Source organism: Sardina pilchardus, chromosome 18, assembly GCF_963854185.1.
Source record: "Sardina pilchardus chromosome 18, fSarPil1.1, whole genome shotgun sequence".
In the NCBI taxonomy this organism is placed as follows: Eukaryota; Metazoa; Chordata; class Actinopteri; order Clupeiformes; family Clupeidae; genus Sardina; species Sardina pilchardus.
In genome coordinates, this window is record NC_085011.1 from 1,386,957 (window position 1) to 1,412,548 (window position 25,592).

The 25,592-nt window shown below is 44.3% G+C and overlaps 1 protein-coding gene across 1 annotated transcript; it reads right to left on the reverse strand.

Annotated features, from left to right (window-relative positions):
• Window positions 1-5,240: 5,240 nt before the first annotated feature.
• LOC134063847 (deleted in malignant brain tumors 1 protein-like) lies at window positions 5,241-24,536 on the reverse strand. Its single transcript, XM_062519588.1, has 7 exons — window positions 24,467-24,536; window positions 24,157-24,186; window positions 16,698-16,988; window positions 15,948-16,229; window positions 7,413-7,832; window positions 6,962-7,093; window positions 5,241-6,556 (listed from the first exon to the last, which is right to left on the reverse strand). The coding sequence occupies exons 1-7, from the start codon at window positions 24,519-24,521 to the stop codon at window positions 6,219-6,221; spliced, it is 1,548 nt and encodes a 515-aa protein (XP_062375572.1). The 5' UTR covers window positions 24,522-24,536; the 3' UTR covers window positions 5,241-6,218.
• Between the last annotated feature and the right edge of the window lie 1,056 nt (window positions 24,537-25,592).

The window sequence follows — 25,592 nt, forward strand, 5'->3', positions numbered from 1 at the left end:
CTACACATGGCACACCAATGAGATTACTGCTTTCTAACTTGCAGAGGTGACTTTTATCTCAAACCAACCAATTTCAGAAATGTGTTTGTAATGCTTGAGTAACCCCAAGCCTAACCCTAGAGCCTTCCAGGCAGCGCTGCCGTGAGGACAACGTTGCGGGCTCAAAACACCAAGAGACTCAGTAGAGTAGCAAACTGAGCCGTCCCACTTGTTTACTGTTGCAGTTTGAAACACAATGGAAAAAAACCTACCTAGCAGCACACCAAGGAGAACTCTCAGCATCCTGGTTCTGATGGAGCATTCCATCTGAGCTGGATGTGTGTTGCTTTACTGAAGAGATGTGTGTCAGAATGAAGCTCTACCTAACCATAGCACTTACAGCGGAAACAAAGCTTTAGTTCACAGTAGTTCTGTTTCAGTTCCTCTCATTAGAGGCTATAGCGGCCATATGCCACTTCCTGTGTGGGTGTGGGTGGGTATGGGTGTGTGTGTGTGTGTGTGTGTGGGTGGGTATGGGTGTGTGTGTGTGTGTGTGTGTGTTTTGTATTGGTACTTTTGTTTCATCTGTCACTGGTATTGAATTGATGTGGGCATAGGTGTAGTAATGAATGGATTTTTGCACTTGTGCATCGCTATAGCGATAGAGATGGGGTGAGTAGGGAGGGCTCATTTTTTGTTCACCGTATCCTGTCCTATCCTGTTGTATCCTGTCGTATATGTTACTGTAAATGGAACACCGCGCTTTGTTGCATCTTTTGCACATTGCACATGCACTTTATGCCATTGCCTGCCTCGATGGATGGATGAATTTTATCTGGAATCTTTGGACAATAAAATAAATTAAATGGATGCGTTTGTTTGGAGCGAGTGTCCACCTCCCTAACTCAGCCTCTCGTGACTCGATGTTTGTAGTCACCGCATATGGCTATACAATTGGCTGTGATGGCTAGCACAGTTCAGGTTGACATGCACACAAACCACATTTACCACCCTGTAAGAAGTATAGCAGCAGGCAGTGATAAGGCAAGCAGCCACACATGGTTGTAAGCACTCAGTTTGGATTGGCTATATCACAGGAGGATGTGTTGAGCAATTAAAATAGCATAGATCAGTGTTTTTCAACCTTTTTTGAGCCAAGGCACACTTTTTTCCTTGAAAAAATGCTGAGGCACACCACCAGCCGAAAATGTTAAATAAAATGAAATTTTATGGAAAATGAAATTAAATAAAGATCTGTAGCCCGCATTAATGATTTCAAGTCATTCTTGTCAAAGTGTCTTGAATAGGAATCAAATGAACACAAAGAAAATTATTTCTATTGACTCTTTTTTAGACCACTTAGGTGAAATTGGATAATTTCCCACGGCACACCTAACAATGTGCCACGGCACACTAGTGTGCCACGGCACAGTGGTTGAAAAACACTGGCATAGATCACTCACAGGGTCCAGGGCAGGACGGACAGTGTCTACCAGAAGGAGTATGTTTCCTGGAATGTTTAGTGAATTAAAATCATACTGTAGAACATCTTCACTCTGTAAATCAAGTCAAACAGCCGACTGCAATCAGAGCTGTCTAATAGACCATAGAGACGTTATGAGGTTGAGACCGCGGGTGAAATGGTCTATAATACAAATATATTCATATGGAAGAAGAACTGACTAGTGTTAGGCTGATCTGTGAAGAGGAAGATGAAACCCCACTGTTCTACCATAAACACAACACTACTCCGGACAGCCCCTGGATGGCGCCCTAGGGTACAATATGACAATTCTGTTAGTTGAGCAGGCAACGAAACAATGCAAAAGGTTTTGTTTTTTTATGACCCAGTTCAACTTTGGAGAAACAGTATTTAATATCCATGTAACAAAGTGATATTATTATTATTGTTGACGCCATAACCTCACTGTAACAGTCACAGTTAAAGCATATTACTGTGAATTTTCAAATTGTCTGGGGTCTTTTACTTATATAGGCTGTGCAAAGCACATGCCTTTATTTGGAGCAGGATTGTATTCGAGACAGGCCTTTATAGTCCAAGAGCATTAGCTCAAAATAGGATCAAACCCGGAACAAATTAGTAACAAGCTGAATTTTTCAGGATATGTTCAGAATACCTTTAGGAATAACATACTAAAAGTCCCCGTGAATCCCCCTTGTGCTCTCTGAGATATTCAAGATGGCGTCCAAAATGGCCGCTATTTGGAGATTTTTCCACATGTCAGGCTTAAAACCTGATACAAATGCAATTAAAAGGTCAAAATATGTGTTTTTTAGGGTAAGTAGGCTAAGTCAATTTCATCATTAGTTTCTTGAATGGAGACATTTCATAATAATACAGTTACCTCCATAAGTATTGGAACACATGCTAAAGTTGACTGTATAAAATCGTCTTTTGGAAATTGATCTTAATGCCTTAAATGGAAAAAAATGAGGAAATATCCAACCTTTAAGGACATCAATTTTGTTTGTGAATAAGTATTATAATGGTTTTATTTCAGTTAAGCTATTAGCTGGTTTCATTCTCATTGAGCTCAATGCAATTCAAACCAGCTAATAGGCTAACTGAAATAAAACCATGCTAATCTCTTGGTATGGTGAAGGGTATGTGATGATGTGGGGTTATTTTAATTCCAAAGGCCAAGGGGATTTTATCAGGGTGCATAGTGTCCTGGATGAAACCATGAAATATGTTTTCTCATACAAGGAATCCAAAATTCACCATTGACACACTGCTAAAATTAAAGTTAACCAAGATAACAAGATCATTAATGTGACAATGACACAAAATGTACAAATTTGATGGTCGACATGATTGTGAGATGGAACATAATGTAACTGTGCCTTGACACCAAGAGTGACCAAAGCTGCGAAATCACCGCAAGCAATTGACTTTGAATGGAGACGAGCGACTAAAGCAACAAAAGTGACCAGCGGCAAAATTTTGGCCACTAGAGCGACTAAAAAAAAGTTAAAAGTAGGGATGTAATGATGATACACTCAATCCACGATACGATAGGCTACACGATATTAAGGTCACGATACAATACAATTTTATATATTATTGTTATTATTATTGTTGTTATTATTATTATTATTATTATAAACTATATAAGATAGCAGATTATCTTAAATTTTCTAACAAAAATTGAGTTAAGAGGATTGAAATTGAAGGTTAAAATCTCTCATGTCATGAGCAACTTCATAATTATTATGTAGCAGCTGCATTTTACAGCTACAAAAGCGATCTTGCAACTTTGTCTAACTGCGTTCACACGAAGAGCTACCAAACAATCAGACAACAATTTTCCCTCTATAACCTTTGTAATATAATAGCACATAATATTATATAAAATGCTGACCTCATATAGCATATAATATTATACTTGTACATAATGTCCTAAACATCAAATAATAAAGCCATTTCATAAACATACAGTAGCCTATACGAGAGGTATTCTTTATGCAAATAATGACTTTTTTGTCATTTCAATCCTTGATTGTAATTTCTTCTTGGAAACCTACACGCATTTACAGTACTGTGAACATTCTTAAATGTGAACTTGTTAAGTCCTGAGCTCAGTAGGAGTTCACATATAAATTGTGACGGTCACAGTCTATAGATATTAGATTTTTGACATCAGAGTCATTCAGCGACAGCGACTGAGTCATGCATTATCTGTAAGGAGTTATGCACGGATTATGTGCAAGTTGGATGCAAAGGAAGGCCAACTCTGTCATCTTTACTATGATGAAGAAACTGAAGAATCAACACCAGTTTCTGATGATGATGAGGATGATGACTGAAGTGATGTACAGTCCCCTCCGACCGTAAGTATTGGAACACATGCTAAGTTGACTATATAAAACCATCTTTTGAAAATTGATCTTAATGCCTTAAATGAAAAAATGAGGAAATATCTTTCTGAATGAATATTGTATCGTAGGTAAATAAATGTTTTCCTTAAAATACAGGGGTCATAAGTATTGGAACGCCTATGTTAACCCTATGTGTTAAAATTCCCATAGAGGCAGGACGATTTTTTTTATTCATTTATTTATTTGAAATAAATGGATCCATCCAGGTCACTATGCACCCTGATAAAGAACCCTTGGCCTTTGGAATTAAAATAACCCCACATCATCACATACCCTTCACCATACCACGAGATTAGCATGGTTTTATTTCAGTTAGCCTATTAGCTGGTTTGAATTGCATTGAGCTCAATGAGAATGAAACCAGCTAATAAGCTAACTGAAATAAAAAAAACATTATGATATATACTTATTCACAAACAAAATTGATGTCCTTAAAGGTTGGATATTTCCTCATTTTTCCATTTAAGGCATTAAGATCAATTTCCAAAAGACGATTTTTTACAGTCAACTTTAGCATGTGTTCCAATACAGGTAACTGTATTATTATGAAATGTCTCCATTCAATAAACTAATGATGAAATTGACTTACTTGCCCTATGAAACACATATTTTGACCTTTTAATTGCATTTGTATTAGGTTTTAAGGCTGAAATACGGAAAAATCTCCAAATTACGGCCATTTTGGACGCCATCTTGAATATCTCAGAGAGCACAAGGGGGATTCACGGGGACTTTTAGTATGTTATTCCTAAAGGTATTCTGAACATATCCTGAAAAATTCAGCTTGTTACTAATTTGTTCCGGGTTTGACCCTATTACTACTGGACTATTATTTCTTATTAGGCTTCTGTTGTAGAAATGTAATTTCTTAGAAATAAATTAAAGAGTAACTTCACCCCATAACTCCTTTATGAACAATAACAAATTAGCACAGGCTAGATTACAGCAGGAATTTCGTTAGGTCTGTTTTGGGGGGTGATCATGATCAGAAGCCCTCCAAATAAATATAGTAGTACGCATCCAAATTCCCATCCATTGTTCTCTGTTGAATTGCTCTCACTTGCTGTACTTATCACACATAAATCACACAAATCACATGAGCAGCTGACCCGACGCTTTTCAATTATATCACCTGCTGTGATGTGATAAACCAGTCGTGGCGCGACTGGCTGGGGCACCTGCACCGCACGACGGCAACCTGGGTTTGATTCCCACCCCGTGGTCCTTTCCGGATCCCATTCCAACTCTCTCTCCCACTCACTTCCTGTCTCTCTCAAATAAAAGCCCAAAAATATAATTTTTTATATTTTTATATACTTTTTGACTTTCGCTTCACTCAACGTGTAAACCATATATCAAGTTCAAGTTAGTTTATTCGTACCCAGAGGTAGATTTTTTGAGTCCTCATACACACATATGGGAAAAACAAAGAGGCACATATCACACATCATTGAACTAAATTAAATTAATAAATGGCAAAATGAAAAAATCACAAATATATCACAATAATATCAGAATAAACAACAGACCTTACCAGACACAAGAATATGAGGCATTCCTATAGGCCTACTGTAAGCTGTTCTTGAGTAATCCGGTTTTGAAATTGCAGCACATTTCTACACAGTGACTTTTTCTGATGCAACAGCAGCCCAAAATAATGACCTTGGTTTCCGTATTAAAGAATCAGAAGTTGCTCATGGCATACACATCAATTGTTCTCTTGAACAGATATTTCTACCGGCATGCTTCAGTATTGTTCCTTGATATACAGTAAAGGCTGACATAAGAAATATACAAGCATTATGACATCATCATTTCCCAGGCATGGGTAGCCTGTACTGTCTAAAAAAAACAATATAGCCTAGCCTAGCCTAGCCTAGCCAGCATAATTGAAGCACTCTTTCCCTGCACTACTGTAAGTGGACCAACATTTAAACATTCTTTTCAGTGTATCCTTACATGAGCATAACCACATTCACAGTCTTTTTAGTAGATCCCTACGCTAAGTGGATCTACATTCACATAGTCTTTTCAGTAGATCCCTTCACTAAGTGGATCTACATTCACAGTCTTTTTAGTAGATCCCTACGCTAAGTGGATCCACATTCAAACAATCTCTTCAGTAGATCCCTGCACTAAGTGGATCTACATTCACACAGCCTTTTCAGTAGATCCCTGCACTAAGTGGATCCACATTGACATAGTCTCTTCAGTAGATCCCTGCACTAAGTGGATCCACACACAGTCTTTTCAGTAGATCCCTGCACTAAGTGGATCCACATTTACATAGTCTCTTCAGTAGATCCCTGCGTAAGTGGATCTATATTCTCACAATCTCTTCAGTAGATCCCTGCGCTAAGTGGATCCACATTCACATAGTCCTCCCCGTCACTGTCTTCACTGTGACGCTCCATGCATTCATAGTCCTCCACGCCACCACCCAGAGTCTGTGTGTTGACGTAGTCTTCCTCTTCTGCCGAACCCTGCTCTCTGCTCCCCAGAGTCTCTGTGTTGACGTAGTCTTCCTCGTCCTCTAAACTCTCGTCCATGCCCCCCAGAGTTTCAGTGTTGACGTAGTCTCCCTTATCTTCATCATCCACGGACTCGTAGTCTCTCTCGTCATCCTCGACCGGCTCGTTCCTCCTGTAGGTCACCCCACCCTCTGGGCCACCAGCATCTGTAGAAACGCAGGACAGCGACAGGACCGATTTAAACAACACATTCACTAATACTGTATACTATAATATACTGAGGACACTGCAGGACAACAAGAGGACCGATTTAAACAACACATTCACTAATGAACGGTCACTAAAGGCACAGTATAATAATGACCCGTTTTCAATTGCACTGTGAAGCCCACCAATCAGAAGTCCTGTGGCCCTCATGCACTACACAAACCCACCAATCAGAGGTGGCATAGACAATTAGGATGTCACAAATCTTACTAAATGAACTGTGCACAATTATTTGTATCTTTTGTAATTGGTTGCATTGGTTCATATTACAATTACAACTGCCATAAACAAAAACTCGTAGTTGTTCCTACACTTGAACATGAGGATCTGTTAGGGATACTCACATATAGCTTCATTGAGAGATGCTCTCTTGCGTCTGTTGCCAAGGCAACATTTCCACACTATAAAGATGCTGAGGAGCAGCAGGAAGAGGAGGACCAGGCCACCTGCAACCAGCAGGTAGAGGAGCCAGGAATCTGTGGAGATCATAACACACACACACACACACACACACACACCTTTAATGGCAACAGGGCCGTACCTTTAACCTTTCTTGAATTTCCCCTTGGGGATCAATAAAGTATCTATCTATCTAACAGTCGTACCTTTACCGGTAACAGGGTTGTACCTTTTATGGTAACAGTCGTACCTTTACTGGTAACAGGGTTGTACCTTTAACGGTAACAGGGCCGTACCTTTAACGGTCGTACCTTTAACGGTAACAGGGTCGTATCTTTTAACGGTCGTACCTTTAACGGTAACAGGGTCATACTTTTAACGGTAACAGGGTCGTACCCTTAACGGTGACGGTGAGCAGTTGAGATAGCGTGGAGGTGAAGAGGCGAGATCCCACAGTGACCTCGTACACACAGCTGTAGTTGCCCTGGTGGGAGTCGTCGGCCTGGAGGAGGAAGCAGGCCGAGTGGCCCTCTGCTGATTGGCTCCAGGCCGAGTGGCCCTCTGCTGATTGGCTCCAGGCCGAGTGGCCCTCTGCTGATTGGCTCCAGGTTTGGTTTGACCCGCGGAGGAGGAGCCGGAAGGAGCCTCCTGTGTACCCCTGAGGCGCAGAGGAGCAGACCATGGAGAAGTTGTAACCTTTGGTGACCTCTAGGGTCTGGGGTCGCACCGTGCCCTCTGACCTCTGGGGGTTTGGGGGACACAACGTGCCCCCCTCCTCTTCTGAGATGAGAGAGATATTGGGCTGGTGCAGACTCACTGGAAGACACAGGGATACTGGTAAACAACACAGGGATACTAGTAAACAACACAGGGATACTGGTAAACAACACAGGGATACTGGTAAACAACACAGGGATACTAGTAAACGTGCCATCAAACTGTGAACCAACCTACATAAATATCCACGTAACCAGGGTGGTAGTTTCACCCACAAATATGCTGCGCTGTTTAATATTTCTTTTACTGGTAAACAACACAGGGAAACTGGTAAAACTTGAGCCAAACTGCCCTCAGCAAACAATGATTTGCTCGATCAGGTATCTAAATAATTATTGACTTTTGGTGCCCTGGGCGAGCAAACATGAAGCACCCCAAACCAGGCCACCAACCCCAAACCAGGCCACCAATCCCAAACCAGGCCACCAACCCCAAACCAGGCCACCAACCCCAAAATGCCACCAACCCCAAACCAGGCCACCAACCCCAAAATGCCACTAACCCCAAAATGCACTTTTTTTGCACTACAACACGGGATATTTAGGGACGCTCTCTGGCTCACCCATGCTGTGCAAACCATCACTCTTTGCACAAATAACACAGTAACGTGTAACGCAGGCAGCTGCTACATATAGCTGTGCAGTATGGTAAACCATTACTCTTTGCACAAATAACACAGTAACGTGTAACGCAGGCAGCTGCTACATATAGCTGTGCAGTAACCATTACTCTTTGCACAAATAACAGAGTAACGTGTAACGCAGGCAGCTGCTACATAGCTGTGCAGTAACCATTACTCTTTGCACAAATAACACAGTAGCGTGTAACGCAGGCAGCTGCTACATATAGCTGTGCAGTAACCATTACTCTTTGCACAAATAACACAGTAGCCTAACGTGTAACGCAGGCAGCTGCTACATATAGCTGTGCAGTATGGTAAACCATTACTCTTTGCACAAATAACACAGTAGCGTGTAACGCAGGCAGCTGCTACATAGCTGTGCAGTAACCATTACTCTTTGCACAAATAACACAGTAACGTGTAACGCAGGCAGCTGCTACATATAGCTGTGCAGTAACCATTACTCTTTGCACAAATAACACAGTAACGTGTAACGCAGGCAGCTGCTACATAGCTGTGCAGTAACCATTACTCTTTGCACAAATAACACAGTAGCGTGTAACGCAGGCAGCTGCTACATATAGCTGTGCAGTAACCATTACTCTTTGCACAAATAACACAGTAGCCTAACGTGTAACGCAGGCAGCTGCTACATATAGCTGTGCAGTAACCATTACTCTTTGCACAAATAACAGTAACGTGTAACGCAGGCAGCTGCTACATATAGCTGTGCGGTAACCATTACTCTTTGCACAAATAACAGTAACGTGTAACGCAGGCAGCTGCTATGTATAGCTGTGCAGTATGGTAAACCATCACTCTTTGCACAAATAACACAGTAGCGTGTAACGCAGGCAGCTGCTACATATAGCTGTGCAGTATGGTAAACCATCACTCTTTGCACAAATAACACAGTAGCGTGTAACGCAGGCAGCTGCTACATATAGCTGTGCAGTAACCATTACTCTTTGCACAAATAACACAGTAACGTGTAACGCAGGCAGCTGCTACATAGCTGTGCAGTAACCATTACTCTTTGCACAAATAACAGTAACGTGTAACGCAGGCAGCTGCTATGTATAGCTGTGCAGTATGGTAAACCATTACTCTTTGCACAAATAACACAGTAGCGTGTAACGCAGGCAGCTGCTACATATAGCTGTGCAGTAACCATTACTCTTTGCACAAATAACAGTAACGTGTAACGCAGGCAGCTGCTATGTATAGCTGTGCAGTATGGTAAACCATCACTCTTTGCACAGGTAACGCAGTAGCGTGTAACGCAGGCAGCTGCTACATATAGCTGTGCAGTAACCATTACTCTTTGCACAAATAACAGTAACGTGTAACGCAGGCAGCTGCTATGTATAGCTGTGCAGTATGGTAAACCATCACTCTTTGCACAGGTAACGCAGTAGCGTGTAACGCAGGCAGCTGCTACATATAGCTGTGCAGTAACCATTACTCTTTGCACAAATAACAGTAACGTGTAACGCAGGCAGCTGCTATGTATAGCTGTGCAGTATGGTAAACCATCACTCTTTGCACAGGTAACGCAGTAGCGTGTAACGCAGGCAGCTGCTACATATAGCTGTGCAGTAACCATTACTCTTTGCACAAATAACAGTAACGTGTAACGCAGGCAGCTGCTATGTATAGCTGTGCAGTATGGTAAACCATTACTCTTTGCACAAATAACACAGTAGCGTGTAACGCAGGCAGCTGCTACATATAGCTGTGCAGTAACCATTACTCTTTGCACAAATAACACAGTAGCGTGTAACGCAGGCAGCTGCTACATATAGCTGTGCAGTAACCATTACTCTTTGCACAAATAACAGTAACGTGTAACGTGTAACGCAGGCAGCTGCTATGTATAGCTGTGCAGTATGGTAAACCATCACTCTTTGCACAAATAACACAGTAGCGTGTAACGCAGGCAGCTGCTACATATAGCTGTGCAGTATGGTAAACCATCACTCTTTGCACAGGTAACACAGTAGCGTGTAACGCAGGCAGCTGCTACGTATAGCTGTGCAGTAACCATTACTCTTTGCACAAATAACACAGTAGCGTGTAACGCAGGCAGCTGCTACATATAGCTGTGCAGTAACCATTACTCTTTGCACAAATAACAGTAACGTGTAACGTGTAACGCAGGCAGCTGCTATGTATAGCTGTGCAGCATGGTAAACCATCACTCTTTGCACAAATAACACAGTAGCGTGTAACGCAGGCAGCTGCTACATATAGCTGTGCAGTATGGTAAACCATCACTCTTTGCACAGGTAACACAGTAGCGTGTAACGCAGGCAGCTGCTACGTATAGCTGTGCAGTAACCATTACTCTTTGCACAAATAACAGTAACGTGTAACGTGTAACGCAGGCAGCTGCTATGTATAGCTGTGCGGTATGGTAAACCATCACTCTTTGCACAAATAACACAGTAGCGTGTAACGCAGGCAGCTGCTACATATAGCTGTGCAGTATGGTAAACCATCACTCTTTGCACAAATAACACAGTAGCGTGTAACGCAGGCAGCTGCTACGTATAGCTGTGCAGTAACCATTACTCTTTGCACAAATAACAGTAACGTGTAACGCAGGCAGCTGCTATGTATAGCTGTGCAGTATGGTAAACCATCACTCTTTGCACAAATAACACAGTAGCGTGTAACGCAGGCAGCTGCTACATATAGCTGTGCAGTAACCATTACTCTTTGCACAAATAACAGTAACGTGTAACGTGTAACGCAGGCAGCTGCTATGTATAGCTGTGCAGTATGGTAAACCATCACTCTTTGCACAAATAACACAGTAGCGTGTAACGCAGGCAGCTGCTACATATAGCTGTGCAGTATGGTAAACCATCACTCTTTGCACAAATAACACAGTAGCGTGTAACGCAGGCAGCTGCTACGTATAGCTGTGCAGTAACCATTACTCTTTGCACAAATAACACAGTAGCGTGTAACGCAGGCAGCTGCTACATATAGCTGTGCAGTAACCATTACTCTTTGCACAAATAACACAGTAGCGTGTAACGCAGGCAGCTGCTACATATAGCTGTGCAGTATGGTAAACCATCACTCTTTGCACAGGTAACACAGTAGCGTGTAACGCAGGCAGCTGCTACGTATAGCTGTGCAGTAACCATTACTCTTTGCACAAATAACAGTAACGTGTAACGTGTAACGCAGGCAGCTGCTATGTATAGCTGTGCAGTATGGTAAACCATCACTCTTTGCACAAATAACACAGTAGCGTGTAACGCAGGCAGCTGCTACATATAGCTGTGCAGTATGGTAAACCATCACTCTTTGCACAAATAACACAGTAGCGTGTAACGCAGGCAGCTGCTACGTATAGCTGTGCAGTAACCATTACTCTTTGCACAAATAACAGTAACGTGTAACGCAGGCAGCTGCTATGTATAGCTGTGCAGTATGGTAAACCATCACTCTTTGCACAAATAACACAGTAGCGTGTAACGCAGGCAGCTGCTACATATAGCTGTGCAGTAACCATTACTCTTTGCACAAATAACAGTAACGTGTAACGTGTAACGCAGGCAGCTGCTATGTATAGCTGTGCAGTATGGTAAACCATCACTCTTTGCACAAATAACACAGTAGCGTGTAACGCAGGCAGCTGCTACATATAGCTGTGCAGTATGGTAAACCATCACTCTTTGCACAAATAACACAGTAGCGTGTAACGCAGGCAGCTGCTACGTATAGCTGTGCAGTATGGTAAACCATCACTCTTTGCACAGGTAACGCAGTAGCGTGTAACGCAGGCAGCTGCTACATATAGCTGTGCAGTATGGTAAACCATCACTCTTTGCACAGGTAACGCAGTAGCGTGTAACGCAGGCAGCTGCTACATATAGCTGTGCAGTATGGTAAACCATCACTCTTTGCACAGGTAACACAGTAGCGTGTAACGCAGGCAGCTGCTACGTATAGCTGTGCAGTAACCATTACTCTTTGCACAAATAACAGTAACGTGTAACGTGTAACGCAGGCAGCTGCTATGTATAGCTGTGCAGTATGGTAAACCATCACTCTTTGCACAAATAACACAGTAGCGTGTAACGCAGGCAGCTGCTACATATAGCTGTGCAGTATGGTAAACCATCACTCTTTGCACAAATAACACAGTAGCGTGTAACGCAGGCAGCTGCTACGTATAGCTGTGCAGTAACCATTACTCTTTGCACAAATAACAGTAACGTGTAACGCAGGCAGCTGCTATGTATAGCTGTGCAGTATGGTAAACCATCACTCTTTGCACAAATAACACAGTAGCGTGTAACGCAGGCAGCTGCTACATATAGCTGTGCAGTAACCATTACTCTTTGCACAAATAACAGTAACGTGTAACGTGTAACGCAGGCAGCTGCTATGTATAGCTGTGCAGTATGGTAAACCATCACTCTTTGCACAAATAACACAGTAGCGTGTAACGCAGGCAGCTGCTACATATAGCTGTGCAGTATGGTAAACCATCACTCTTTGCACAAATAACACAGTAGCGTGTAACGCAGGCAGCTGCTACGTATAGCTGTGCAGTATGGTAAACCATCACTCTTTGCACAGGTAACGCAGTAGCGTGTAACGCAGGCAGCTGCTACATATAGCTGTGCAGTATGGTAAACCATCACTCTTTGCACAGGTAACGCAGTAGCGTGTAACGCAGGCAGCTGCTACATATAGCTGTGCAGTATGGTAAACCATCACTCTTTGCACAAATAACACAGTAGCGTGTAACGCAGGCAGCTGCTACGTATAGCTGTGCAGTATGGTAAACCATCACTCTTTGCACAGGTAACGCAGTAGCGTGTAACGCAGGCAGCTGCTACATATAGCTGTGCAGTATGGTAAACCATCACTCTTTGCACAGGTAACGCAGTAGCGTGTAACGCAGGCAGCTGCTACATATAGCTGTGCAGTATGGTAAACCATCACTCTTTGCACAGGTAACGCAGTAGCGTGTAACGCAGGCAGCTGCTACATATAGCTGTGCAGTAACCATTACTCTTTGCACAAATAACAGTAACGTGTAACGTGTAACGCAGGCAGCTGCTATGTATAGCTGTGCAGTATGGTAAACCATCACTCTTTGCACAAATAACACAGTAGCGTGTAACGCAGGCAGCTGCTACATATAGCTGTGCAGTATGGTAAACCATCACTCTTTGCACAAATAACACAGTAGCGTGTAACGCAGGCAGCTGCTACGTATAGCTGTGCAGTATGGTAAACCATCACTCTTTGCACAGGTAACGCAGTAGCGTGTAACGCAGGCAGCTGCTACATATAGCTGTGCAGTATGGTAAACCATCACTCTTTGCACAGGTAACGCAGTAGCGTGTAACGCAGGCAGCTGCTACATATAGCTGTGCAGTATGGTAAACCATCACTCTTTGCACAAATAACACAGTAGCGTGTAACGCAGGCAGCTGCTACGTATAGCTGTGCAGTATGGTAAACCATCACTCTTTGCACAGGTAACGCAGTAGCGTGTAACGCAGGCAGCTGCTACATATAGCTGTGCAGTATGGTAAACCATCACTCTTTGCACAGGTAACGCAGTAGCGTGTAACGCAGGCAGCTGCTACATATAGCTGTGCAGTATGGTAAACCATCACTCTTTGCACAGGTAACGCAGTAGCGTGTAACGCAGGCAGCTGCTACATATAGCTGTGCAGTATGGTAAACCATCACTCTTTGCACAAATAACACAGTAGCGTGTAACGCAGGCAGCTGCTACGTATAGCTGTGCAGTATGGTAAACCATCACTCTTTGCACAGGTAACGCAGTAGCGTGTAACGCAGGCAGCTGCTACATATAGCTGTGCAGTATGGTAAACCATCACTCTTTGCACAGGTAACGCAGTAGCGTGTAACGCAGGCAGCTGCTACATATAGCTGTGCAGTATGGTAAACCATCACTCTTTGCACAGGTAACGCAGTAGCGTGTAACGCAGGCAGCTGCTACATATAGCTGTGCAGTATGGTAAACCATCACTCTTTGCACAGGTAACGCAGTAGCGTGTAACGCAGGCAGCTGCTACATATAGCTGTGCAGTATGGTAAACCATCACTCTTTGCACAGGTAACGCAGTAGCGTGTAACGCAGGCAGCTGCTACATATAGCTGTGCAGTATGGTAAACCATCACTCTTTGCACAGGTAACGCAGTAGCGTGTAACGCAGGCAGCTGCTATGTATAGCTGTGCAGTATGGTAAACCATTACTCTTTGCACAAATAACACAGTAGCGTGTAACGCAGGCAGCTGCTACATATAGCTGTGCAGTATGGTAAACCATCACTCTTTGCACAGGTAACGCAGTAGCGTGTAACGCAGGCAGCTGCTACATATAGCTGTGCAGTAACCATCACTCTTTGCACAAATAACACAGTAGCGTGTAACGCAGGCAGCTGCTACATATAGCTGTGCAGTAACCATTACTCTTTGCACAAATAACAGTAACGTGTAACGCAGGCAGCTGCTACATATAGCTGTGCAGTATGGTAAATCTCCCTCAAGACGCCCTATAGATTACTGAGTAGGTTTTCAATCGCTTGCTAGCATACTCGAATCCCAATCCTAGATTACTGAGTAGGTTTTCACTCGCTTGCTAGCATACTCGAATCCCAATCCTAGATTACTGAGTAGGTTTTCACTCGCTTGCTAGCATACTCGAATCCCAATCCTAGATTACTGAGTAGGTTTTCACTCGCTTGCTAGCATACTCGAATCCCAATCCTAGATTACTGAGTAGGTTTTCACTCGCTTGCTAGCATACTCGAATCCCAATCCTAGATTACTGAGTAGGTTTTCACTCGCTTGCTAGCATACTCGAATCCCAATCCTAGATTACTGAGTAGGTTTTCACTCGCTTGCTAGCATACTCGAATCCCAATCCTAGATCACTGAGTAGGTTTTCACTCGCTTGCTAGCATACTCGAATCCCAATCCTAGATCACTGAGTAGGTTTTCACTCGCTTGCTAGCATACTCGAATCCCAATCCTAGATTACTGAGTAGGTTTTCACTCGCTTGCTAGCATACTCGAATCCCAATCCTAGATCACTGAGTAGGTTTTCACTCGCTTGCTAGCATACTCGAATCCCAATCCTAGATTACTGAGTAGGTTTTCACTCGCTTGCTAGCATACTCGAATCCCAATCCTAGATCACTGAGTAGGTTTTCACTCGCTTGCTAGCATACTCGAATCCCAATCCTAGATTACTGAGTAGGTTTTCACTCGCTTGCTAGCATACTCGAATCCCAATCCTAGATCACTGAGTAGGTTTTCACTCGCTTGCTAGCATACTCGAATCCCAATCCTAGATGCTGCAAGCTGTGAGTTTGAGTCTGGGAGAGTGCAGGGCCGAACCGTGCAGTCGACACAACACAACACAACACAGGTTACATGTGCATACAGTATGTAGAGACATGTCAGTACACTGTCATTGTAAAGCACAATCTAATGTGTGGTGGTGTGTCGCCGATTAGCTCACCCACAGAGATGTTCATGTGTCTGCTGAGAGGAGACTGGATGCCAGTTCCTGGGTAGGAGAAGCTGCATGTGTACAGACCCTGATGGGAGGCGGCCATGTTGGACAGGGTTAGCTCTGAGCCTTTAGACTTCTTAGACTGTATTTCAACTCTGTTTCTGTACCAGTGGAAGTCTACGTCGGTACACTTCTGTGGGGATCTGGAGCAGGTGATGCGAACGGTCTCTCCAGGCAGGACAGCAGGATTAGAGGACGAGATAGACGGGGTGGACAGTGGATTACTTCCTGCCACAACATGAAACAGATCATAAAATATAAGCAATATGTTACTGTGTACTTCCTTACAGTACATGGCAGGATTTCAATGTTATAGTGCAAGTCTCATCGTAATTTACAATACATTGCTACTTCAAGTGTGGACTTCTACAGTAGCCTACACAGCCCCAGAAACCCCTAACCCTAATCCTAACCCTAACCCAATGCTATAGTGCAAGTCTCATCGTAATTTACAATACATTGCTACTTCAAGTGTAGGACTTCTACAGCAGCCTATACAGCCCCAGATTAGCCCCAATGAGAGGCCACTGATACAGTGCTGAGTGACATTGGAATGAGTTGATGTTCATATTCAAAATTAAGGGACCACTGCAAATTGAAGTGTGACCGTCAACGGATTTGAATGTCACCCAGCAACAATAGGATGTTCTTATTTTCCAGAGCTCTATATGTACACATATAAAAGACATCGCTTACCACGACACACCACACCTGCTGCCTTATACTGTTGACAGATCTTAGCCTGAGGTTTACACTCAGAGAGAGAGCTCTCAGACCCCAAGCACCCAAGATCCCAACAAATGGTCCCACTCCTCCGTCTAAAGCAGGAGTCCCGAGGAGCACCCAGAGCTGCCCCACATCCCAGCTGGCTGCACACCACCTTGGCATCATTCAGGTCCCAGTAATCATCACGCACGGTCCCATTTGAGAGCTCCACTGCCCCACTGCAGCCATCTTGTCCATTCACAACTCGTACGGACAAGGCATCTGACCATAGATATATTATAGAGAAACATGCAATCACACATTACAATAGATAGATGGATAGATAGATGACATGCAATGACAATTTAAGTTGAATCCAATAAAAAAAAAACCGTTATCTTCAGCTAACTATACAGTATAGACAAAGACAGGTCCATTGGCCTGGCCAGGAAGAGCATGCAAGCACAGAATCACTGAGCATGATCAAATATCCCACACCTCCACTACAATACTATCCCACACCTCCACTACATTACTATCCCACACCTCCCTCCACTACATTACTATCCCACACCTCCACTACATTACTATCCCCCACCTCCACTACATTACTATCCCCCACCTCCACTACATTACTATCCCCCACCTCCACTACATTACTATCCCACACCTCCCTCCACTACATTACTATCCCCCACCTCCACTACATTACTATCCCACACCTCCCTCCACTACATTACTATCCCCCACCTCCACTACATTACTATCCCCCACCTCCACTACATTACTATCCCCCACCTCCACTACATTACTATCCCACACCTCCCTCCACTACATTACTATCCCACACCTCCACTACATTACTATCCCACACCTCCACTACATTACTATCCCACACCTCCACTACATAACTATCCCCCACCTCCACTACATAACTATCCCCCACCTCCACTACATTACTATCCCCCACCTCCACTACATTACTATCCCCCACCTCCACTACATTACTATCCCACACCTCCACTACATTACTATCCCACACTTCCACTACATTACTATCCCCCACCTCCACTACATTACTATCCCACACCTCCCTCCACTACATTACTATCCCACACCTCCACTACATTACTATCCCCCACCTCCACTACATTACTATCCCCCACCTCCCTCCACTACATTACTATCCCCCACCTCCACTACATTACTATCCCACACCTCCACTACATTACTATCCCCCACCTCCCTCCACTACATTACTATCCCCCACCTCCACTACATTACTATCCCACACCTCCCTCCACTACATTACTATCCCCCACCTCCACTACATTACTATCCCACACCTCCACTACATTACTATCCCACACCTCCACTACATTACTATCCCCCACCTCCACTACATTACTATCCCCCACCTCCACTACATTACTATCCCACACCTCCCTCCACTACATTACTATCCCCCACCTCCACTACATTACTATCCCACACCTCCACTACATTACTATCCCCCACCTCCACTACATTACTATCCCACACCTCCCTCCACTACATTACTATCCCACACCTCCACTACATTACTATCCCCCACCTCCACTACATTACTATCCCCCACCTCCCTCCACTACATTACTATCCCCCACCTCCACTACATTACTATCCCACACCTCCACTACATTACTATCCCCCACCTCCCTCCACTACATTACTATCCCCCACCTCCACTACATTACTATCCCACACCTCCCTCCACTACATTACTATCCCCCACCTCCACTACATTACTATCCCACACCTCCACTACATTACTATCCCACACCTCCACTACATTACTATCCCACACCTCCACTACATTACTATCCCCCACCTCCACTACATTACTATCCCCCACCTCCACTACATTACTATCCCACACCTCCCTCCACTACATTACTATCCCCCACCTCCACTACATTACTATCCCACACCTCCACTACATTACTATCCCACACCTCCACTACATTACTATCCCACACCTCCACTACATTACTATCCCACACCTCCCTCCACTACATTACTATCCCACACCTCCACTACATTACTATCCCCCACCTCCACTACATTACTATACCCCACCTCCCTCCACTACATTACTATCCCACACCTCCCTCCACTACATTACTATCCCACACCTCCCTCCACTACATTACTATCCCACACCTCCACTACATTACTATCCCACACCTCCCTCCACTACATTACTATCCCACACCTCCACTACATTACTATCCCACACCTCCACTACATTACTATCCCACACCTCCACTACATTACTATCCCCCACCTCCACTACATTACTATCCCCCACCTCCCTCCACTACATTACTATCCCACACCTCCACTACATTACTATCCCCCACCTCCACTACATTACTATCCCACACCTCCACTACATTACTATCCCACACCTCCACTACATTACTATCCCACACCTCCACTACATTACTATCCCCCACTTCCACTACATTACTATCCCCCACCTCCACTACATTACTATCCCCCACCTCCACTACATTACTATCCCACACCTCCACTACATTACTATCCCACACCTCCCTCCACTACATTACTATCCCCCACCTCCACTACATTACTATCCCACACCTCCACTACATAACTATCCCACACCTCCCTCCACTACATTACTATCCCACACCTCCACTACATTACTATCCCCGACCTCCACTACATTACTATCCCACACCTCCACTACATTACTATCCCCCACCTCCCTCCACTACATTACTATCCCACACCTCCCTCCACTACATTACTATCCCCCACCTCCACTACATTACTATCCCCCACCTCCCTCCACTACATTACTATCCCACACCTCCCTCCACTACATTACTATCCCACACCTCCACTACATTACTATCCCACACCTCCACTACATTACTATCCCCCACCTCCACTACATTACTATCCCCCACCTCCACTACATTACTATCCCCCACCTCCACTACATTACTATCCCACACCTCCACTACATTACTATCCCACACCTCCCTCCACTACATTACTATCCCCCACCTCCACTACATTACTATCCCACACCTCCACTGCATAACTATCCCACACCTCCCTCCACTACATTACTATCCCACACCTCCACTACATTACTATCCCCCACCTCCACTACATTACTATCCCACACCTCCACTACATTACTATCCCCCACCTCCACTACATAACTATCCCCCACCTCCACTACATTACTATCTCACACCTCCACTACATTACTATCCCACACCTCCACTACATTACTATCCCCCACCTCCACTACATTACTATCCCACACCTCCACTACATTACTATCCCACACCTCCACTACATTACTATCCCACACCTCCACTACATTACTATCCCCCACCTCCACTACATTACTATCCCACACCTCCACTACATTACTATCCCACACCTCCACTACATTACTATCCCACACCTCCCTCCACTACATTACTATCCCCCACCTCCACTACATTACTATCCCACACCTCCCTCCACTACATTACTATCCCCCACCTCCACTACATTACTATCCCACACCTCCACTACATTACTATCCCACACCTCCACTACATAACTATCCCCCACCTCCCTCCACTACATTACTATCCCCCACCTCCACTACATTACTATCCCACACCTCCACTACATTACTATCCCACACCTCCACTACATTACTATCCCACACCTCCCTCCACTACATTACTATCCCCCACCTCCACTACATAACTATCCCCCACCTCCCTCCACTACATTACTATCCCACACCTCCACTACATTACTATCCCACACCTCCCTCCACTACATTACTATCCCACACCTCCACTACATTACTATCCCCCACCTCCACTACATTACTATCCCCCACCTCCACTACATTACTATCCCCCGCCTCCCTCCACTACATTACTATCCCCCACCTCCACTACATGACTATCCCACACCTCCACTACATTACTATCCCCCACCTCCACTACATTACTATCCCACACCTCCACTACATTACTATCCCACACCTCCCTCCACTACATTACTATCCCACACCTCCCTCCACTACATTACTATCCCACACCTCCACTACATTACTATCCCACACCTCCACTACATTACTATCCCACACCTCCCTCCACTACATTACTATCCCACACCTCCACTACATTTCTATCCCCCACCTCCACTACATTACTATCCCCCACCTCCACTACATAACTATCCCCCACCTCCACTACATTACTATCCCACACCTCCACTACATAACTATCCCCCACCTCCACTACATTACTATCCCACACCTCCACTACATAACTATCCCACACCTCCACTACATTACTATCCCCCACCTCCACTACATTACTATCCCCCACCTCCACTACATTACTATCCCCCACCTCCACTACATCACTATCCCCCACCTCCACTACATTACTATCCCACACCTCCACTACATTACTATCCCACACCTCCACTACATTACTATCCCCCACCTCCACTACATTACTATCCCACACCTCCACTACATTACTATCCCACACCTCCACTACATTACTATCCCCCACTTCCACTACATTACTATCCCACACCTCCACTACATTACTATCCCACACCTCCACTACATTACTATCCCCCACCTCCACTACATTACTATCTCACACCTCCCTCCACTACATTACTATCCCACACCTCCACTACATTACTATCTCACACCTCCCTCCACTACATTACTATCCCACACCTCCACTACATTACTATCCCCCACCTCCACTACATTACTATCCCCCACCTCCACTACATTACTATCCCCCACCTCCCTCCACTACATTACTATCCCCCACCTCCACTACATTACTATCCCCCACCTCCACTACATAACTATCCCCCACCTCCACTACATTACTATCCCACACCTCCCTCCACTACATTACTATCCCACACCTCCACTACATTACTATCCCACACCTCCCTCCACTACAATACTATCCCACACCTCCACTACATAACTATCCCCCACCTCCACTACATTACTATCCCCCACCTCCCTCCACTACATTACTATCCCACACCTCCACTACATTACTATCCCCCACCTCCACTACATAACTATCCCCCACCTCCACTACATTACTATCCCCCACCTCCACTACATTACTATCCCCCACCTCCACTACATTACTATCCCACACCCCCACTACATTACTATCCCACACCTCCACTACATTACTATCCCACACCTCCCTCCACTACATTACTATCCCCCACCTCCACTACATTACTATCCCACACCTCCCTCCACTACATTACTATCCCCCACCTCCCTCCACTACATTACTATCCCACACCTCCACTACATTACTATCCCCCACCTCCACTACATTACTATCCCCCACCTCCCTCCACTACATTACTATCCCACACCTCCACTACATTACTATCCCACACCTCCCTCCACTACATTACTATCCCCCACCTCCACTACATTACTATCCCACACCTCCACTACATTACTATCCCACACCTCCACTACATTACTATCCCACACCTCCACTACATTACTATCCCACACCTCCCTCCACTACATTACTATCCCACACCTCCACTACATTACTATCCCCCACCTCCACTACATTACTATCCCCCACCTCCACTACATTACTATCTCACACCTCCCTCCACTACATTACTATCCCCCACCTCCACTACATTACTATCCCACACCTCCACTACATTACTATCCCACACCTCCACTACATTACTATCCCACACCTCCACTACATTACTATCCCCCACCTCCACTACATAACTATCCCCCACCTCCACTGCATTACTATCCCCCACCTCCACTACATTACTATCCCACACCTCCACTACATTACTATCCCCCACCTCCACTACATTACTATCCCCCACCTCCACTACATTACTATCCCCCACCTCCACTACATTACTATCCCACACCTCCACTACATTACTATCCCACACCTCCCTCCACTACATTACTATCCCCCACCTCCACTACATTACTATCCCACACCTCCACTACATTACTATCCCACACCTCCCTCCACTACATTACTATCCCCCACCTCCACTACATTACTATCCCCCACCTCCACTACATTACAATCCCCCACCTCCACTACATTACTATCCCACACCTCCACTACATTACTATCCCCCACCTCCACTACATTACTATCCCACACCTCCACTACATTACTATCCCCCACCTCCCTCCACTACATTACTATCCCACACCTCCCTCCACTACATTACTATCCCCCACCTCCACTACATTACTATCCCCCACCTCCACTACATTACTATCCCACACCTCCACTACATTACTATCCCACACCTCCACTACATTACTATCCCACACCTCCCTCCACTACATTATTATGTCAGGGCTGCCAAGTCTCACGCTTTGAGCGTGACAGTCACGCAATTTGACCCATTCTCACACCACACACCATACTTGACATTTCTCATACAAAATATATCCCCATTCAGTGCACTATATATATATTTATTTTTTTCATGATGATAAACTTTGGTCATTGCCTTGCCATAGTTCGAGCTCTGATTGACTGACAGCAATAGCCAATCCATCAGTCCTTTTTGCCTAAATCTCACCAACCACGGAAGGCATCACGCAATAAACAAATCAGATGCAACGTAAGGCGGGTCTTGGCACCTCTAACTTATCTTTCAAAGACACAACAGCGCCGACTCCGACAATTAGATTTAAAACGTTCTAGGCCTACTGCTTTCTAGATTTTGTCCACTGTTGATTCGCTGTTTCTCCAAGAAGCGACCTTTGATTGCTGACTATACAGTGACATGCACTAATCTAAACCATGGCCCTGTGCTCTCAGTAGCTCTGCCTCAGTTAAAGGTGCAGTGTGCTAATTTAAGCCATTGCCCTGTGCTCTCATGCCTCAGTTAAAGGTGCAGTCAGTGATTAAACATTTCATTTTTTTGTCACTTTCAGCAAACATCTCGTCATGATCTGCTAACTGCCTATTCTGTGTGTGAACTGTACAAAAGGCTTCTGTAGCAGGCAAGGCTACGGAACTGATCTGCTAACTGCCTATTCTGTGTGTGAACTGTACAAAAGGCCTCTGTAGCAGGCAAGGCTACAGAAACTGGAAATAAACAAAGTGGGGGCAGCCTGTGCCCACACATGGCACTTAATTCTGCTTTTAAACAAAAGTTTGTCTCGGTTACATTCAAGCACACCCTAGGATGCATTTTGGTGAGCGCTATCCTTTAAAATATAATGTACATTGTTTTGGACAAAAGTGTTGGCTAAGCATAAACAAACACAGATTATTCTGCAATTGCTGACTGCGCCTTTAAATGAGCTAATGTAACTAAGTGTAACATTGTCATTACTTACTTGATGAGATATGAATCCTCATAAGGTGTGCTGTTGGGTGGAAACACAATAGGAGACTGAAACCTTTAAAATGTTCACATGGAATGTTTTATAAGAATCATTTATTTATCACCATTTGTTTTTAGGAGTGTGCCTCTAATTTCTCCTGATTTGGATAACGTGACCTCCAAGACTGGGACAAATCACCCACTCAGTAGATAGTCCAGATTAACATCCTTATGATACATTATGTCTTGCAAACATTACAGCGAAAACACACATACTCTATAGGTCTTTTGCTACCATAACAACCAAGAGCTCTTCAACTTACCCAGAAGCACACTGAGGAGAACCCTCAACATCCTGGTGTTACTGGAGCATTCCATCTGAGCTGTGCGTGTGTCGCTTTGCTGAAAGGCTTCAGTATGAGAGTGAAACCCTAATCCACTCTGTACCGAAGCATTACACTTAAGGCGGAAACAAACCTGTGGTTTTCCTCTGCGCCTTACACCAGTCCAGTTCCTCTTTTTAGTGCCTGAGAGATGGACCTCATGGTGGCTCATTATAGAATCACATGTAAAGTGAAGTCATGAGCAGGAAGACTAGCTCTAGTCTTGTCACGGTGGTCTGGAGCTGCCACAGTAATGTATAGAGACGCTTTATAAAGCGAGACCATTCATATGAAGACTAGCTCTAGTCTTGTCACGGTGGTAATGTATAGAGACGCTTTATGAAGCGAGACCATTCATATGAAGACTAGCTCTAGTCTTGTCACGGTGGTAATGTATAGAGACGCTTTATGAAGCGAGACCATTCATATGAAGACTAGCTCTAGTCTTGTCACGGTGTTCTACAGTAATGTATAGAGATGCTTTATGAAGCGAGACCATTCATATGAAGACTAGCTCTAGTCTTGTCACGGTGGTAATGTATAGAGACGCTTTATAAAGCGAGACCATTCATATGAAGACTAGCTCTAGTCTTGTCACGGTGGTAATGTATAGAGACGCTTTATGAAGCGAGACCATTCATATGAAGACTAGCTCTAGTCTTGTCACGGTGGTAATGTATAGAGACGCTTTATAAAGCGAGACCATTCATATGAAGACTGGCTCTAGTCTTGTCACGGTGTTCTGGAGCTGCTACAGTAATGTATAGCGACGCTTTATGAAGCGAGACGATTCATATGAGGGTCAATCCTGGTTAACGGTAAATTCAATGTGCAGTAGGGTTCGCAACTGCCACTCACCTTTAGGAGGCAACTGGGAGGTCCGGTGTCAATTATATTCCTATGGGAGTAATATACATTATCTCAGATTATGACCAATTCCTTAGCCCTACATTCAGCAATGCAAGTAACCCATATTCTACAAGGGACACGTCTTTCAACATTCCCACATTGAAATTGTATTTTCCAGCGAGATAAATACATACAAAAATAACTTTGTTTTTGCGAT

What these genes read in the sequence shown, in the direction of transcription:
- LOC134063847 (XM_062519588.1), bottom strand. Translation starts at nt 24,521, where the DNA reads ATGGAATGCTCCAGTAACACCAGGATGTTGAGGGTTCTCCTCAGTGTG. An exon ending in ACACATGAACATCTCTGTGG is followed by an intron (nt 7,833 to 15,947) that starts GTGAGCTAATCG and finishes TGTGTCTTCCAG; the next exon opens with TGAGTCTGCACCAGCCCAAT. An exon ending in ATCTCTCAATGAAGCTATAT is followed by an intron (nt 6,557 to 6,961) that starts GTGAGTATCCCT and finishes GCGTTTCTACAG; the next exon opens with ATGCTGGTGGCCCAGAGGGT.